General features: G+C 36.5%; 1 protein-coding gene across 6 annotated transcripts in view; it reads right to left on the bottom strand.

Annotated features, from left to right (window-relative positions):
• The window catches only part of Tbl1xr1 (transducin (beta)-like 1 X-linked receptor 1), a 158,953-nt gene that overhangs the window by 39,832 nt on the left and 99,232 nt on the right, over positions 1-19,889 (bottom strand). For 2 of the 6 annotated variants that reach the window (XM_005383024.1, XM_013513514.1), the window contains one exon: positions 668-770. The exons of the other annotated variants lie outside the window; for them this stretch is intronic. In XM_005383024.1, the coding sequence (XP_005383081.1) occupies positions 668-725 (58 nt within the window). In that variant the 5' untranslated portion in view covers positions 726-770. The remainder of the gene's footprint in view (positions 1-667; positions 771-19,889) is intronic. 6 annotated transcript variants of the gene reach the window in all.

The raw sequence follows: 19,889 nt of genomic DNA on the forward strand, positions 1-19,889 counted from the left end.
ACTTACAACGCAATCAAATTTTTTCACCTTCCTACAGTATCCAATTTTCTATTTTTATACTGTTTTCTTAGTTCATTTACATTTTCCCTTGTCATAAGCAGATCTTTTATTTCATAACTATACCTCTCTATCTAGAAAACCTGAATGACCACAGAGATATATACTATTAACTGCAAGACTTTCAATGATCTGTATTTATCATCACCCCATATGTATTATTCAGAGTACAATACATTTAATCAACTGGGATAACTTATGAAAACATTTCTGGAAAAACACTGTTAATTTAGCTTCTGAAACGCTAACAGTCAATAGGAACAATGACAATTAATGAGGACAGTGAATACACATTATCAAACAGAGTATCTGAGAGGTTTATATTTTCCTTCAAAACAAGTGTGATAATCTCATGTGATAACATAAAAAATGGCCTTTAAACAGTGAAAGACAAAGTATTAACAAATATTTGCCTGAGATGAATCCAACATATTTGAAAGAGTCAGAGAGTTAAACCATGCAGTAAAACATAGCTTTAAAATGGCAGTCCAGACATTAAGGAAACATACAAGTTCAACAGTTTGGACTGATACAAATTTCAAATGCATAAGAGATTATTTTGAGAATATTAAAATAATTTGAGGCCTATTTATTTTATAGAAGTACTCACCTGACTCTTGCAAGTATCTATATACCAAGAAGTTGACCTCATCACTGCTTATACTCATCTTTATTCCCACTTAAACCATGAGGTCACAACACAGGACATAACCCTAAAAATAAAACAAAGTTAATTATTTTCTCAGTAAAATATTTTTAAACATAATGTAAACAATGTTGTAAAAGCATTGATTTTAATAAATGATTTTAAATGAAGGTTCTTCTTGTTGCTTAGTAATATGCCCGAACAAAGTTACTTCTATAGTCAGTAAAATGATTACACAACCAAAACATGGCTGGTGCCATTTTTCTGCAAGGTAACATGGCAAAAATAAAAGTTATGAGGGCTTAAGCATCATATTTTAACAATTATATGGAATAGTATAAAGCCGTTTCCTTTATTCTCCTTAACTAGAAAACATAGTGAGTTTTAAAAATCAAGAATATCAACTAGGGAAAAAATGATTTTAGAACATTCACTGGGAAGAACCACAAGTCATCTACTCTTGCTTTATCTACACAATTTGGAAAATTTGACATAACTACTCAAATCTAATGTGCAATGCTCAAGACTTAAAAACTCTATACAGTTTTAAGTTTAAGATAAAGAAGCTGGCCTACAGTTCTCAAAATTCAAATGAAACTCTTACTGAACATACTTAAACCTTGAACAAAGGGGAAACAGAAAACAGAACTTGTGTGTATCTAATTACACTCATTCATCCTTGTACAAAACAGCTTACAGAGGTCAGCAAACTCTTCTGTGAAGAGCTCCACAGTAAGTACTTTAGGCCTTGCCAGCCACACAGTCCTTCTGCCGTGTGGTACCAAAGGAGTGACAAGTCAACCAATGAGTGTGGCTAAACTACAATAAAACTTTATCATGCCACAAAATACTTGCTTTCTTTTATTTCCCCCAAGCACTTAAAAATGTAAAAACTTTTCTTTTTTTGTGGTCCTTATAAAATGATGGTGGCCCAGAAATGCTAGTTTATTAATCCACTTAGAAAAGCTATATCTGCCTTAAAAAGATATACTGAGCCAGGAATGGTGACGTGTGCCTATAATCCCAGCACTCTAGAAGAGTGAGGCAGAAAGATTACAACCTCGGCAATTTAGCAAGACGTTGTCCCACAAATAAAATGTTTCAAAAAGAACTGGGAAAGTAGCTCAGCAAAAGGTAGTAAGTTCAAACCCTAGTATAAAGGGAGGGGAGGAGGAAGAGAATGGAGGAGTTACTTGTATTAATTCGGGGTGATGATCCAAACGAGCGCCAAGTGAATGTTGGGTGACAAGTGAACAGGAAACATTACAGGGGGAAAACAAAACAAAACACTGTACTATAATACTAATTTCTGGCCAACTTACTGGATTTACTCAGAACTATAGTTGAGCATTTCAAGTAGTAGCCAGTACTATAATCAGTCCAGATATGGAGAAAGACTGCAGCCAGACCCCAAAGGTAGTTAGAGAGACAGGCATTTGTTAATTAAAACGTGGATAAGAAAATTATGTGCACATACAACCTAAGGCTGAGGGCTGACGTACACTTCTGTAATAGGTACAGTGCTGACAGAGCTAATTTTATTTTTAATTCAAAATGAAGTCTATCCAATTATCTCTGCTCCTGCCTACATGTATACTACTCACTAATAAGAATGCTTAAGGAAAATGAAGGGGAAGATTATTCCCATTTTCAGAGTACTTACTACATAATATGAATGGGGTTAGGCCTTTACACACCATTTAATTTCTTCTTCAAAATAATGTCCTCATTTTAATGTGACAATACTGACGTATGAGAACAGCATTTCTATACCTATCTATGTATTCAAAACTTTTTATTCACATACTAAACTTTGATGACTTCTATCTGTGGAGGGGAAAAATCAAAATGAGTATGAAGGATTCTCAGCACAAGCAGGGCCCATTGCTAATTCCAAGTTATACGTTGTCAAGTCCCCGGGTACAGTGTAGGCTATCACTGTACATTGCAGTGTAAATCACTGACAGCCTGTGATCAGTCAGACCTTGCTGTCACACACAGACTACTACAATTCCCGCCAAATAACAGCTTTTAAACACACAGAATCACCTAAAATTATTTTGTCGGTTGAGTGTGTGTTTTCAACCTACTGCGAAGCCACAGAACAGTTCATCTGCTGCCATGATGCCTGCTGGGTTATGACAGCAAACTACTGTCAAATTATCTTGCTGAAACCAAGGCACACTGTGACCGTCCTGCTTCTCCAGTATGGTGGATCTATTATACTTTTAACTACAAACTCATGCTATCATAACCAACAACAAAAGTATGTGTGCATGTAGAAGGGGAGCAAGTTACCTCAGAAGGGGACTGGTTTGGAGAAGTCATTCAGTTAAGATGAGGCCATTTCGGTAGAGCCTAATGCAGGGATGGTGACCCTTTTGGAGTTCTCAAGGATAATAGCCCACTACGGCACATTTGCCATAGTTTCACCATCACTGCTAGTCCAATATGACAGGTACGCTTATTAAGAAGAGAGATGTAAGGGGTATATACACACAAAGGAAAGGGACCCCAACTCTGAGCCAAGCAGACAGTCCTCAGAGGAAACCAATCCTGTGGACACCTTGATTGTGAATATATATAGCCTCCAATGCTGCAAGAAAACAGGTTTCAGTAATTTTGCACACCAGCCTGTGGTTTTTGTTGTGGTGGCCCTCATAACTGTACAATACCTACCATCACCATTTTGTTTTCTTTTGGACACAGGGTTTCACTATCTTACTCAACTCACGATCTTCTCGCCTCAGTCACCCGAAGGACTGGCTTACCACTGTGGCTGGCTTTACTACTGCAAATTCTTAAAATTTTATCTATACGTAAGTTAAACGAACAATTCCTAGCATCCGCCTTTCAGGAAGTTGAGACTCTACCTTTAGAAACCTATCTCATCCCTGAGAAACTGCTGCTGAAGGTGATGAAATAAACATGATGTATCAACATCTATGATCTGCTAAGGAGGGTAACACTCAAGAACAGCACCCCAAATGCTGTTCTCTCAAATTCCTCCCTTATTAAAAAGTCATACCAGGTAACACCAGCTTTGTGTGTATAAAATAGGGTACACTGACAGAAGATAAATTTTAAGACTGACCATTAACATCTTCTGAAAAACAGCTTAAAATGTGATATTACATTCAATGGTTTATTTTTTTAACTGCAAATCAAATTCAACATAAAATTTCAGACACAATTAGACAATCTCAAGAAGAAACAGCAAGTTCTAAATGAAGTGTTTTTCAGCCGATTTTAATGCAATAACTAATCCAATAGAAATTAAAACTAAACTCACTACAACAAAATCAAATCATTGGACTAATTTCTTAAAACATCAATGAAAAAAATATTATTTACTTTTTGGTGTACTGGCACCGAAAACTGCAACTATAGTTTTTCAGCAAACATTTTAAAGTCACCTCATAGTTGCTTATTGTACTACATCCAAAGAAAAATACAGTGCATATTTCCTTAAAAGCTCTTATCATTCTTATGTACATTGTTTTTCGCAACATATCTTACATAATAATTTGAATATAGTGTCTGAGTAAGAAGTCTTTAAGTGGTTTCACCTCTCAAGAGAAACAGATGCACGTTTAAAAAAAATAGGTAGACGAGACAGTTTATGAGTGGAAATCAGTATGCACTGGAATTGATTTTTACTTTCAAATTTTGACACATGAGCATCTTTAAAAGAGTATGCTTGGCAATGTGTACATTTTACATAAAGGGTGCTTCTTTTCTTTTTTTATAGGCAACTTTTTTTGCTGTAAGGTTTCTTTTGTGGGAGGGCACTGTTGTAGTTTTGTTAACTGATGAATAGCTAGCATAGTTACAAAACTGGTGAATTTTAAGAGCTAAAGTACATTAATAACTTATGGTAAACTTCTCTAAAGTATTTTTATTTTCCTCCCCTTTTATACTAATGGTCTCAGATATAAATTAACAATAACATGAGAGAAAGGTAAGACCTCAGGTAGCCTGTGTATTTTTAGGCAAGTGATGTGAACCTCCTAGACCTGTTTCCTTACTGATAAAAGAGAAAATTCAATTTATAGTTTCTTCTTCTTCCAAACTTCAATGATCTGAGCTGGTACAAGTTAACAGGTACTATGCATGAACTTTACAGGCCACCAGAGACTATACACTATGCAAATACATTAGAAAAAAAAAATTTATTGGTCAGATCTACAGTGGACAGCTCTGGAAATTAGGGAAATGGAAAACAAGCCTACCTCATTAAGAAATATTTAAGTACCCATCATAGAAGAACCTTAATAGAACTTATTTTTATAAATAAGAAGATGGTATAACAAAATACTTAACTAATAACTGAGACTACTAGTGTCAAATCATTTGCAATCTACACCTGGGATTTGTAAACTACAATTATGTGTCAAATCCAACATGCCACCTATTTTTGTACAGCCTATTTTTACCCTGGTAAGAATTTTTACAGAACACCTTTAAAAATCTACTGATTTGATCATAGGGGACGCTAACTTGTAATCTGAAGCCATTTTAAAGGGTCTCAGTAAAATCTCTAGATTGGGAACAGTAAACCAGTCCCCATGACGTTATGATGCAACTTTAAATCCAAATGATACTAGTTACAGTCTTATTTCTCTTTGCATCCAAAAGACCTGTGATGAGCTGGGTCACAGTCCATGGATATTGATTTCAACTAGCAAAACTCAACATATCAGAGATATCAAACATCAATATATAAAACTGCATTATTCTGAAAATAAGATATGTTGAGTAACTGAATCAACTATAGTGAAAGTACAGAGATGAGTAACAAAGGAGAAGAAATACAATGTCTAAGGGAAATGAAGATACGTAGCATTTCTGGTACAGATTTTCAATGACTGAGTAACAGGATTTCTATAACATGACTTAGTCAAACAGACCACTGTCAATCTGGTGAAAAACAGACAAGGTCAGACATGAAAATAAAAATCTAGTTAGTTGTTCTGAACGGAAATCAGTGTTGGAAAGCTAATGAAACTTTCTCAATTATAACTAATGTATCATGCTAGGTTTGGAACAGACATGAAGATCTTTAAGACTGGGATGCATAATGAAGCTTAAGAGGACAGTTAGCTTCTTGAGTGAACAGAAAGTTGACTCACAAGAACAATAATGGGAGGGTACTGGCTGCAACTACCTGAGTAATGAAGACTATCTATAGCAATATTCATGTAACAGCTTACTGGATAAGCGGGTGAAGTTTTCTTTGTATCCCAAAGAAATGGGTGAGGGAACCTAAGTAAACAAAATTAAGACTACAGACCAGGACCTAAGTGAATCAGAACATGAGTCAATGTACTGATATACTCAGTAAATTTGGGGGAGGGGTTATAAAACTGCACAAAACATTGTTCTGGCAATAAAGTATACGATTGACAGATTAAGCACCCACGTACAGTTTTTAAAATACTATGGAGATGAACATTCACCCCAACTGGTAATAAATGTTTAAATTACATGAAGACTTCAGTCAAATTTAGTAATCAGATACTAGACTGACGGACAGAGAGACAGACACACCCACCCAGATATTAATAAACCTCAAAGACAAAATATACAAGAAACTGGAGTAAGAGACTGGTTAACAGGTATAAACTGGAGTAAAATATCAAATTTTATTGAAAAGTGGGTTTTCATGAAAGTCTTAGAGGGCAATTTCATGAGATGAGAATAAGCAGTTGGTAGCACTGTCCTATAAAATTTTCTGTTTAAAAATCAAGCAGCAAGGCCAGGCATGGTAGAACACGCCTGTAATCCCAGCACCCTGCAGTTCGAAACCAGCCTCAGCTACAAAGTGAGCTTAAGGCCAACCTGAACTGTATAGCAAGACTCTGTCTCAAAATAAAAAAAAATTTTAAAAAAGGCCTAAATAAATAAATAAAATAAAAATCAAGCAGCAAACAAAAAAGCCCACACAGGAACACAACAAATGCATCATTTCATAACCACACTAAGGCCCTACTTTTTGGTAAAGAATCCTACCAGTCAGACTATGGATGTTTCAGCTGCAAACATACAGTTTTAATTCAACACTATCTTGGTAAAAAGATACTACAGTTGCATTTCATAAATGTACTTTGCTGTTAATGCTATTCAAAGCGCTCAAATTTTAAAAATCAGTAATTCTGTCATGCTCAAGACAAATTTGAGGGCTGGAGGTGTAACTCAGTGGCACAGTGCCTGCCTGGCAAGCACAAGGTCCTGAGTTCAATTCCCAGTACCCCCCCCCAAAAAAACAAAAAAACAACAAAAACAAACAAATGACAAATTTGATCAACTTTTTAGTTAATACAGAATCAGATCTGGAAAGTAAGTCTATATACTTCTGGAATACCCAAAACTTTTTAAGGGGCCTCTAAGGTTACAAGATTTTTTAAAATAGCATTATACACCTTTTTCACTAAACTGACACACCGATACTACAAACCAGCAGTGGTTAAAACTGCTTATACCCACAGGTAGGGATATAGTTAAGTAGTGGTAAAGCACTTGCCTAACCACACACAAGGCCGGGGCTTTAATCTCCAATACCAAGCACAGAACAAACACAGCTGCTCTCGCCTTCACTAGGTATGAATCAAGACACAAGCACTTGACCATACTACTTTTTCATGTATTTTTCATTGCCATGCATTAAAGAAAAAACTTCCTGAAGAATATCCTTGATGCGGTATATGCAAGCATTATTAGCTTTATTTAATTCTTCACCATCAAGCGTGTCTTTCTAATATCTTATGGAACAACTGAATATGGTGGTGCATGCCTATAATCCCAGCACTTGGGAGGCTGAGGCAGGAAGAATGTTGTGAGTTTGAGGCCAGCCTGAGCTCCACAGTGAATTCAAGACCAGCCTGGGCTCCACAGTGAGACCCCATCTCAAAAATCCAAAAATCTTATGTAATGAACTATTAAGCTCATATGAAGCATTTTGTTAATTAAAATAACGGCTGTCTCAAAGAAAAAGCACTGTTAGAATTACAGTCTGAACCAGTCACTTTTTTCATGGAATACCATTTCTACTTCAAAGAGCAAATAATAGGCTATTCAGGTTGCAAATCTGACAGACATTTTCCCTCAAGTGAATGAAATGAAACTGTCATTTCAAAGAAAATAATTAACAATATTTTTCAAGAAGGATAAAATTTAAGCTTTTAGGTAAAAATTAGAATTCTGGAAAACTGTCATGAGCTCAATGGTGTCCCAACACGTAAACATTTCTCTAATGAGATCTTTGGCAATGTTAATGGCTCTGGATGACACCGTAACTCAATTGTGAGTCAGTTTTTCCCAATGTCCAGTACTACATTATGCATGAGTAAAACGTGCATTAAAGTCTGAAAAAGACAAGCGGATTTTAACTTCAAAATAAAGAAATGAAAAGTTCACCAATACAGTTTCAGATCCTACAGTGAAACTAATCCGTGAGAAATTACTCACTAGCTGAGATTTGGTGTAGTAATAATAACTATCCCGATTTATTTCAAAAATAGGTATTCTGACTTAAAAATTTTCCAACTATATACCTTTATAAGGTCAAATTTTAAAAGTACAACAACATATCTCAACACATGAATGTAGATGTAAAAACCCAGCTGTCTTTCAATAAACTAAAGAGGAACAAGAGATTTGCAAAAATGTAAAGGCAATCCTATTTTCATTAAATAGTGTCTTGGAAAATTCCGATTTTTTGTAAAAATATATGAATTGTACTGGCATATTAGTGTAAAATTTTACTGTTTTATTATCTGATGCAGTAAGTATCAATACTACAACCCACATCAACAAAAGTTCACTGATAAACTTGTAACAGGACACTAAGAGCACAATCTTTGAGAGCTGCTACAATAGAAAGTGACTCCTCTGATCCTATTTTTGTCAGTTAGGATTTTCCCTGGGGAAAGAGGCTCATCAGACCACAGTATTATTCAGACTGTAACATGACCTAAACCTTTAGTTTGGTTCACATTCACGCTGTTTTAAAACATTCATGTTTGAAAAACAAATACTAACACATCAAAATTCTAGTTTTGATTTTAAAAGGTGTCTATCAACTCAATCACATCAAAAGAATGAAAATTACAAATTTTCTGAGACTACCACTTCTGTACATGGAGTTCTTTCTGGACACATCCACTGAGTCAATGATTTTCCTGAAATTTAGTTTTTAATACTGTATATAGCTACTATGTTATTGAGTTCTACATCATATGCCTGTCATTGTTCTAGGCATTGAATACTGGGATGATATAATATATACATCTGTGCACATAAAGGAATGATACTGGGAAGAGTAGGGTTCACAACCATATTCTAGACTGTACCACAGGCTGTACTATAAAAAGCTGTGGAAAAGGTTCAAAGCTGCACTAAGGAAGTAGCACCTCCACAACACACTTCTTTCTCTTCTGGTGGGATTTGTATTGTATACTCCTGGCATGGGATTTTAGCTCAGACTCATTACTTATGCTAGTATGAATTTCCCAAAAGCGTCAATCCCTTTCTCGGCAAGTGAAACTTTTTGAAGCTGACTTCTTGCCTGTATCTTTTTTCCCCAAAGACAGCATAATTCAAGACTAAAAGCATTTATGGCCGTCTTTACCACATATATGGCAAGGAAGAATGCAGGCCTTTGACACTGCAGAATTATCACAATACTAAAAAAAAAAAAAAAAAAAATTAGCTGCATGAGAAATAAAGGGAAGGTGCTGAGTAACATACAAAATTCTTCAGAGCAGATTTCCAGGTTACACGTGGTACAATTTCCACAATTGCCCTGTGTATCCTGAAGACAAAGAACAGCAAAGATGTAGTATAGGTGTGATCTAGGAATACACAGGGATGTGTGTTTAAAAATGGCAGAGAAAGGAGTGTACTTGTATATACACATCGCTAATCCACATCACTAACTGTCATTGATATGAGAGAAGGTATCCAAATATAACATAATAGGGCACCCCCATCCTTGTATGTAAGCTATTATTGCCCTCTTGTCATCTGGGAAGCCTAAGCCCAAGCAAAACAACTGTAAGTAACATACCGCTTCCTACAACTTCCTGTCAACCCTTTCCCTAGTCTGGTACACCTACCAAGTACCCCAGAGTTAGCCCCTCCTCCTAACGAAACTGTCTAACTTGACAATTTCTTCCTCCCTACCTCCTCCTAGACCCCAGCTGAGCCCCCACTCAACTAGAATACAGTCACTGAATCTACTGCCCTCTTCAAATAGTACTACAGTTCAGGTTTTCTACATTCTCTGCAATCTCCATCAAGAAATACATTTCAATCCTTAAAGCCAGGTAAATGACAAGTCTGACAACCTGAAATAATGAAATGCTAATGAGTAATAGCTTAGTGCTCTGCTTTCCAAGGAGCAAAACTGTATTACAACAAAGACATAAATACATTTCCTTAACTCAGTGTTTCAAGTTTGAATAATAGGATGTTTTAAAAGAAACTCAAGATAGTCCCAAGAGTTGACTTATTTTATCAAAATTTATTGTGAAAACTAGACATATTCCTTATCTTACAGTACTAGACTATAACAAAATATAAACAAGATTATGTATCAATACCAACATTTTTGGTGTTTATTATCAGCTACAGAATTAAAAAGAAATAGTTGTAATTTGTTACAGTGGTCATCCACATGATCTAAAATAAACTACTTATACATATCATTTATTTCTATACTATCATATGGCTCCCAGGAAAATACCCCACAATTTAGCATTTCTCATGGAGAAACTGTTAGTCAAAAATATACCCACAGTTGTTGACTGTCACTCACTTGTGACCTAACGAGGAAAAAGTGAAATCAAGTGGGAAATCTGAAAACAAAAATAGTGTTTGAGAAAGTAGGCATTTTCGTGTTTTGCATTTTATCATTCCTACTCCAATCTTGCAAGAAAATGATTAGTACTGACTTGAATGATTATACTACAATATGTCTGGTGAATCAAGTATATTTTAATAACAATGTGCATTAAGGTTTCATTCACTTACAACATCTATAACCCCAGCAATTCAGTCTTCAAAAGCAGATATAAACATATTACCTTAGAAATGTTAAAATTGTTTGGTGTAATTTCGCTTAAAAAATTCATTACATATGAAGATTAATATAGTCACACCTAGTCAGGCTGCCAAGCACAGGCAAGAATAAAATACAACTTAAGGAAAAAAGCCAAAGCACAAATGAGTTGCAGTGAGGGAAGAAGCTAGTGGAAGTTTAATGAAGAAAAAATTTTGTGAGTACAAATGAGGTGGGAAATTACTGGACTGAGTCAAAAGCTTTAGCCTGGTAGTTTCTCAAAATCTGCCCTCCCCTCCTAGCGTCTTCAGTATCTCAGTCCATTAGGACTACTTGGCGGGGTGGAGGGGATGACTCCAACTTAGGAATTTATAAATAACAGAAATTCATTTCTTACAGTTCTACAAAGCTGGAAAGATCAAGATTTAGATGCTAACAGATCTGATGTCTGGCGAGGGATTGCTGCTTCACAAACAATGCCTTCACATGGTATTAGGGTTTGGGGAGCTCCTTTCAACCATGTATGTAAGAGCACCAATTTCATTTCATGAGGGAAAAGTTCTCAAGACTTATATCCTAAAAGGACCCACCTGTTAACAGCAGCACAATGGGAGCGATGTTTACACTTGAATTCTGGAAGGCATATTCACTCTGCACAGCATCTGGCTTATAGATAGATGCACTACCCTAGCCAGCTGTCATGTTCTCCCTGTGTTTCTTCACGTTCTCTTCCCTCTATCTTGTCCAAATATACTCCTTCTTAATAAGGACACCAGTCACTTTGTATTAGGGCCTACCCTAATGATCTCATTTTAACATAAGTATCTGTTATCCTAACTATACTTCTAAAGGTCCTAGAGATCAGGACTCCATTATATGAATGAGGGGAGGGATGGGACACAATTCAGTTCAGAAAAGCTGCCACGTTGAGGAAGGTCAGGATTGGTAACGTAGGTACTCCCCATTTTGCTCCTCTCCTACTGCATACAAGGGGTTTAGACAACGGTTAACAAAAGCTTTTTTTCCCTTACCTAGAGCTATCCTGTCAATCTTGGCTTTCAGATAATCCCTTTAAAACAAAACCAAAAGTAACACTAATTATGGTAACTACAATGACATAAACATATGGGAACAATCACTTTAAGTAACTTTATGTGGTGGAGTATACATCAGTACAGACCTGCTGGGGACACTTTCCAAGATCCCTACTAGATCCCTGAACAGCAGACAGTACCAAACCCTGTATTACTTTTTTCTCTATATACCTATGATAAAGGTTAACAGAACAACTCTAACAATATATACCAAAACAAAATTACCAGCACCACTACACTTGGACTCTGAACCCATTATTTAATAAAATAATGGTTACAGCTGACCACAAGCCTGTGACACTCAGAGCTAATCTGAAAACGCAGACTTATTACTACTGACCAGTGGGCAAGCAGCATCCTGGCAGTGACTACACTGGATAAAAAGATGATTTACACCTGAGAAGAATGGAGCTTGAGATTTCATCACACTACTCAAAACAGCACAATTTAAAATTTATGAATTATTTCTGGAATTTTCCATTTACTATTTTTAGTTTTGTTTTTTTTTGTTGTTGTTGTTGTTGTTTTTTCCGGTACGAGAAATCGAACTCATGACCTTGCGCTTGCCAGGCAGGCGCTGTGCCGCTGAGCTAAATCCCCAGCCCTCCATTTACTATTTTTAGTTTGTGATTGAATCTGGGTAACTAAAAACACAGAAAGCAAAACTGCAAAACAGTAATACAGGGGATTACCTGTATTACTGTTCAAATTTAAAACACCCCTTTCCTTTTCTATAGAATTGTATGTCCCTGCCCCAAAAACTGAGGCATATAATTGGCATGTTTTTGGCCAATGGAATCGACATAGATGGATAGGTAGTATATTCAACCATGAGATTTAAGGATTAAATAAAATTAAGAGTGTGTGCTAGCTTTTTTGTTTTTTTCTTCTGCCACAAGAATGAGTTATGTAGGTCCTATATGGTGCCTGTCGCAATATTATATAATACAAATAAAACTTTAAAACTCTATTGTCGGGGCTGGGGATTTAGCTCAGCGGCAAAGCGCCTGCCTGGCAAGCGCAAGGTCATGAGTTCAGTTCCCGGTACCAGGGGAAAAAAAAAAAAAAAAAAAAAACTCTATTGTCTTATGCTTAAACTAAAATGTACATAAAAACTAGTGATTTATTTTTCTTACTAAAAGTATGCAATATCTAGTTCTAAAAAGCCTAAAACCAATTAATGACAAATAGTAATGAGCACCCCATGGAAAGATATACAGCCTCCTAAATAAGTATGTTCCACTAAAAGAAACCAGAACTGTCTGGAGAAATGACCAATTTCAAGACTGAAGCAGGAAGCCTGAAACATCCTGTCACATTAAAAGAAAAAAAAAAAAAAAAAAAAGAAAAGAAAATATCAAAGACCACTGGTGTCATATCAAAAGGAGAAGAGCCAACTTGAAAATTCTCATCTATCAAAGATGGGCCAATTTGAGTAAATTAAAAAAAAAATACTACAGTGGATTAAAACACATTAAACATAGTTCTTTATTAAACACTGTAAAAATTAAAAGTAATATTTCTTGTCCCCTGGAGAGGTGATGATGTACTAGCAACTCATTTTCCTGAAAACTTGCTGCCAAATAAGTCAGACATGGTCTTTCCCAAAACCAGTTCTGTTTCAGGATATCCCGATACTCAGTAAGGGTCCTCCATAGAATTCCAGCTAAGCAAAGCAGAAGCAATAATATAAAGAGAAAACCAGTTTGCTATCTCTAAGGAAACAATAGATCTAGAAATAATCACAAACGGTCCGAAGTCCACTAAAGGAAAATAGAACTTCATAGTGGACTGCATGTCTATGGGGACTGCTGTAACAAGAAATACCTTGGACTTGAAAACTGATAAATAAGTTAACAGCTCACACTTCTGGAGACTAGAAGTCCAAGATCAAGGTGCCAACAGAACTGGTGTGTGATAGAGCTCTCTACTTAACAGATGGCACCTTATGCTGCGTCTTCATGTGACAAAAGAGCGAAACCCAAGTAAATGAGCTTCCCTAGACCTTCACTCCTATTCGTGAGGGCTCCAACCTCACAACTCAGTCACTTCCAAAGGTTTACCTCTTAATACTAGCACCTGTGGGATTGGAGGTCAGCATGAGTTTTTTAAAGGATGCAAACATTCAGACCACAGCAGGCAGATTAGACTAACACCACTTGAACCCATGAATCAATATCAGCATCATTTAATTCCTCTACCTCTTCTAATTTCTCAGAGGCCCTGTTTCTCTCCTGGGTGACTGGAACATATGAAGTCTAATCCTTTTCTCTATGTTAATGCAAGGTTAGGGAAAAGCATGAACATAAGGACAGTGAGCCTAGAGAAATACAGTGGCTATCACTTCATAGTCAACATGTACGCCAGTCTTCTAATCCTTACTTTGCCCAAATAGTTATGATTCTGATTTGAATGCAAAATCCTAGCTTTGGCTTGTTCTCTCTTGAAACTCCCAAGTCCAAAGATGATTTAGCTATGAGTTTATATATATTCAGACATTTTCGCTGGAAATGTAACATTCAGTATCCAACTGCAGATTAGCTACTGTTCTTTAAGTACAGGTACTGTATGTAGAGAAGTCCCTTCCTGTCAACACAAATATGAAAGTACATTAAGCGCTCCAAGCACAGTGGGAGCATCAGGCTAACCCTGAGACACAATAGAAACTGCTTTTCTTCTCACTGCTCCCAACATCATGTCTTCTCTGGGGAAATACAGGCGCTGAGATGAAGCAGTATCTTGTCTATTCATGAACAACAGCTTCAGAATTAATTTGATTCCCTTCAAGACTATTAAAGAATTAGTAATAAAGCTTTCTCCTGTGCTAGGTTGCTCAGATTAATTAAAATTTCAAAGCATTTTCATGTAAATGTGCAGTCATCCTCTGTAAAATTAAGACGAAGGGGGCACCGGACCAAAAGGGGTAATTAGAACCTAAGGATGAAGAGCATGCAAAATGGTTCACAGCAACCATAACCATGCAAAACACTGTTGGGTACAGAACATCTATTATATTTTCAAAACCCACCAAAAATATTTAGGTCAGCAGAGGAAAAACAGAAATATAAAAGGAAGGACTCTACTCCTCTACTTTGTTTCCAGCTAGTTACCTGATCAGATCTCAGGACTATCTACTGTGTGAAGGGTTCTGATCCATTCATGGCCAATATGAAGAGTCTATAGTAATTCCCCTTTCAATGATCTGTGGTACTTCAAGAAGCTTAGGGTGCTAAACTCAAGACCAGAGAACTAAAAGAAAACTCTTCCTTTACTGTCATATATGAAAATGGGCTCACCTGTCTTTGTCACTACTTCTACTACAGAAAAGCAAGCTTTCAGGGACATACTTAACAACAATAAAGGGAAGTGAGACTTAAGTACACCAAATCAAAGCATTCATTTTGAAATTAATTTTTAGCTGTACATCATTCTACATCTCCAAAGACAGATCATTCAGTGCATAAGGTCTGAGGCTTTTTTAAAGCATTGTGTTGAATCAATCAGCAAAACTCTGGGGATGTCAACATACTCTTGTTTCCTTAAAAAAAAAAAAAAAAAAAAAAAAAAGCTACATGACAGCAAACACTTGCTCCTTATTTACTACTGTCATTGTGCCAGGGGATACGGCATAACTACAAAAACAACTATTTGTTAAAAGTAAGTAAATATAGCTCTTTCTTTTTACTCATCAGTCGTGTTTACATAACCAAAACACAATTCTCAATGACTAAAATTCAGTATTTCTTCTCTTCTGCTCCCATACTGATCATCATTACATCCCCAATTTCAGTAACTTCTATCTTCATTTTTTTCTAACAGTATGAATAAAGAAAAATGGCTGTACTCCAGATTCTATCCCACTAGTGGTTCTTTTGTGTAGTGGTATTATCAGATTCACCTGGGGTAATTTCCCCAAAGTTACATCATAAATTGTGCGACCAGCCTAGAAATTCTTCACTAAACTTAGCAAGATGTAAGTATAATCCAAGCATGTATTAAGTTCTTCAAGTCATACAAAACAGGGTTTTCACCATGCCACACTTCAAAATTTCATCTTTAAATCTGGTGTTTAAAAAGAAAACTGTTGGGGGGCTGGGGATTTAGCTCAGCGGCAAAAGCGCCTGCCTGGCAAGCGCAAGGTCGTGAGTTCGGTTCCCGGTACCGGAGAAAAACCACAAAAAAAAAAAAAAAAAAAAAAAGAAAACTGTTGGCCAGATGTGGGGGCCTACAACTTTAATCCCAGTATTTAGGAGGCTGAGGCAGGAGGACTGTTGCAGGCTCAAGACCAGGTTGGGCTACACAGTGAATTCAGGACCAGCCTGAACTACTTAAGAGAGACCCAGTCTCAAAAAAAACAAAACAAAACAACAAAAAATTTAAAATAAAAAACCCACAAACTCTTTTACTGCAGAATGTATCTTTGATATACTCAGTTCCTAAGTATCACCTCAAGTTACTCATCCTGTTGAGTATCCACCAATCCAACCCTGTCCTTCCAGAATTTAACTCTTCTCTTTCCATTTTCACCTGCCAATGAGAATGTTTGGAACCAAATGCTACGATCTACCCTTCAGCTGAAGCAGCCCTGCCAACCTGCCCGTGTGCTCATATATCCCAAAAGATAACAAGCACAGTGTCTAAAATCACTTGGCCTCCGTGAACCATTTGGCAATTATTTTACTACATTCTTATTTCCTAAATAAATTTTCCAGCTTGTGTTTCAAAAGTTTTAACTTTCTTCAAGGATTTCATCTCACCAAAAGCCCCTCCATCTCTGGTGAGCTCTTTGGTAAACATCAGAACTTCCTTGATATTTTGTTCATTTAAAAAATCTTTATTTTAGCTGGGTGCAGTGGCACACACCTGTAATCCCAGCACTTGGGGGGCTGAGGCAGGAGGACCACTCCAAGTTCGAGACCAGCCTGGGCTACAAAGTGAGCTCAAGGCCAGCCTGAACTGCACAGAAAGAAAAAACAAAACTTTTTGCTTATCCTATTTTGTGTCTACTCTTTGAAAAAGTAACTGATTAAAAGAAAATACATTGTATTGTAAATGTTGGATCTTTTAGGAATATTGTATCATTAACAAAAGTATTAGTCATCCACAAAAAAAAGTAATGCAGTAGCTTACAAAATCACAACATCTTTTCTCTGCCCCAGTATTAATCACCTATAGATACAAAGGGGAAGATATTTTATAAGAGAGAAAAAAAGCCAACAAAAAACAGTAAACTAAAGTATTGATAAACACAATTCTTAAAACTAGTAACTACAATGTTAATTTACATTTCTATGAAAAGTTTAGTGGTTTATAATTGGCCATGGTGGTACATGTATACATCCTAGCTACTCGGAAAGCTAAGACAGAAAGATACTAAGTTCAAGGCTAGCTAGGCAACTCAATAAGAGCCTATCCTGAAATACAATAAAAAGGCAGTGATACGACTTAGCACTAGAGTACTTGCCTAGCATGTGGTACTGTTTACATATAACCTATGTAATCCTACCATATGGGGCTGGGGATTTAGCTCAGCAGCAAAGCGCCTGCCTGGCAAGTGCAAGGTTGTGAGTTCGGTTCGCGGTACTGGAAAAAAAACAAAAAACCAAAAAAACCTACCATATACTTTAAATTACCTGTAGATTATTTTGTTGTTGTTGTTGTTTTCCAGTACCGGGAACGAAACTCATGACCTTGCACTTGCCAGGCAGGCGCTGTGCAGCTGAGCTAAATCCCCAGCCCCCTATAGATTACTTTTAATATGTAATGTAGTATGCATACATGCTATACTATAATATTTAGAAAACAATAAGGAAAACACCTGAGTATGTTCAGTACAGAAGTATTTTCTCCCCAGTATTTTGATCCAAGACTTATTGAATCCATGGATAAAGAATCCATGAATTTGGAAGGTCAACTTGTACTGAAAATTTGGAAGTCTCTAAGTTTTCAACATGTGGCTTCCCGACTCTCCTCTATCTCTTCCACTACTTTTTCATCCAGGCTTAATTATACAGTTAGCTGTTGGCTTTTCAATCTGCCTCTGGAATCTTACCTACTCTGAAGAATTAGTAAACTACTATCTTATGAATTGCTCTATGAACACATCCTTTGATCTTTCCTACTCCTGCATTTCACTTTCAGCTGCATGACACAGAACTGCCTTTTGGAATCTCATAAATGAGGCATTCAGGTAATTTCTGCTCAACAGCACCAAAATTCTCAGTTCTCTTGTCAACCCGGTTATTATCACTGATATTACTTTCAGCAAGCTTCAAACTTTAGAAACATGCTGGATTCAACTTCCTAACCGCTTTCCCTGCAATCCTCTTAGATTCTAGCACCTGTAAAATCTTTCTTTCTTTGGTTCCTATAACATATATTATCACAGCACTCTCAGAGTTGTCCAAGTCTCTTATTATTTCTGAAACATAGGCATGAATATGTCACACATGTTTACAGCTATTAGCTTCCTCTTCACTCTAAAACCTTGAACCAACCATTTCCATTCTTCATCTTGTAGCCTCGAACAACCCACATAGCCGTGTGTTATCTTCCTTAAATGTACTTCATGCCGAACATGAATGTATTGATATCATTCTTATATATCCCACAAATGTCCCTTTGCAACTTTTGTAGCTCTTTGTTTCAACTGTTGAAATTCTTCTGTTCTTCAAATGCCATGCCTTTACAATGCCTATTCACAGTCAACCATTAAGGATGCTGGGATCCTACTCCCTGTCAATCATTTCAAAACTAGATAGCAAGAAAAGTGATGAGACCAGAAATCAAACAACTGAAATTTCCTTTAGGATGCTACTGGCTTCTGGCATTACATTGAATCACTTTTACTTTTCTGAACCCAGCTTCCTCATTGGTAAAACAAGGAAAACACAACCCAAACACCTCACAGGTAAGAAAACTTGGGACAGCAGGAACACACATTGAGTGTTAATTTTTTTATGTTCTGGGGTTTTTTTTGGAAACAAGTTCTTACTATATAGCCTCAAGCCCACAATCTTTTTGCCTCAGCTTCCCAAGTGCGAGGATTAAGGTATGTGTGCCAAGCCTAACCTACCTTAACACTGTTAGGTCATCTTTTATTTCACACATTTTTCAACCACTAGCAAAGTAAGCATGAGCATCTAAAAAACAGTACAGTACTGGGGATTTACCTCAGTGACAGAGCACTCAACAAGCATGCTAGAGGCCATGGAGTCAACAAGCTCCCTCCACGCAAAAAACCAGGCTGTGCGGTACAGAGCACCTAACACATTGTAGCAATGCAAAAAAATGTATTTTTTAAAATTTGTAAATCATAAAATGTAGCCCTTACGCTGTAGCATGGGAATGATATTCAAACCATAAGTTATATAAAATTTGCCTTGCTTTAAATAAAACTGTTACCTGTAACTCTTCTTTCTTCAGATAACTTTATAGGAAAATTAATTTTATACTTCTAGATCTTTGATTTAATTCACTTGATCATAATCAGTTAAGATGTAGGTAGGTGGGCAGTAGGAAGATGTTATAATGGCTGATAAATAAACTAATTGAAGGTATCCAAAGCTTTCAATATTTGTATTCCAGTGTTATAAAATGCCCCTAAATGAAGCGGTAGGATCCTGTCCAAAAAATGTATCCAGCATTCATAGTGGTTGAGCATCAGTGCCTCTGGGTATCCTAAAATTTTAAATTTTGATATCAATGTTACTTAAATGATATAAAACAAGATAAAGAATGAAAACATAAAAATTGTTACTTTTCCTTAAATAGAAGAGTTTGTAAATTCTTGCTCTTCAATAAAAGCAGAAGTGGGAATGTTTATAAAAATTCAAAGACAAAAAGAACAGAAGGTACTGGCTGTGACGGTTAATTTCAAGGGTCCTCTTGATTAAGTACTGAGATAACACTCAGGCATTACTTCTGGGCATTAGCTGTGAGCATATTCCTAGAACAGACTGTCAGTTACTCTCATCCAGTGTGAGTGGGCACAAAAATTTATTCATCGTCTTCCCCCCAATCTCCCACTTTG

The sequence above is a fragment of the Chinchilla lanigera genome, unplaced genomic scaffold (genome assembly GCF_000276665.1).
Source record: "Chinchilla lanigera isolate Chin_1 unplaced genomic scaffold, ChiLan1.0 scaffold00019, whole genome shotgun sequence".
Lineage (NCBI taxonomy): Eukaryota > Metazoa > Chordata > Mammalia > Rodentia > Chinchillidae > Chinchilla > Chinchilla lanigera.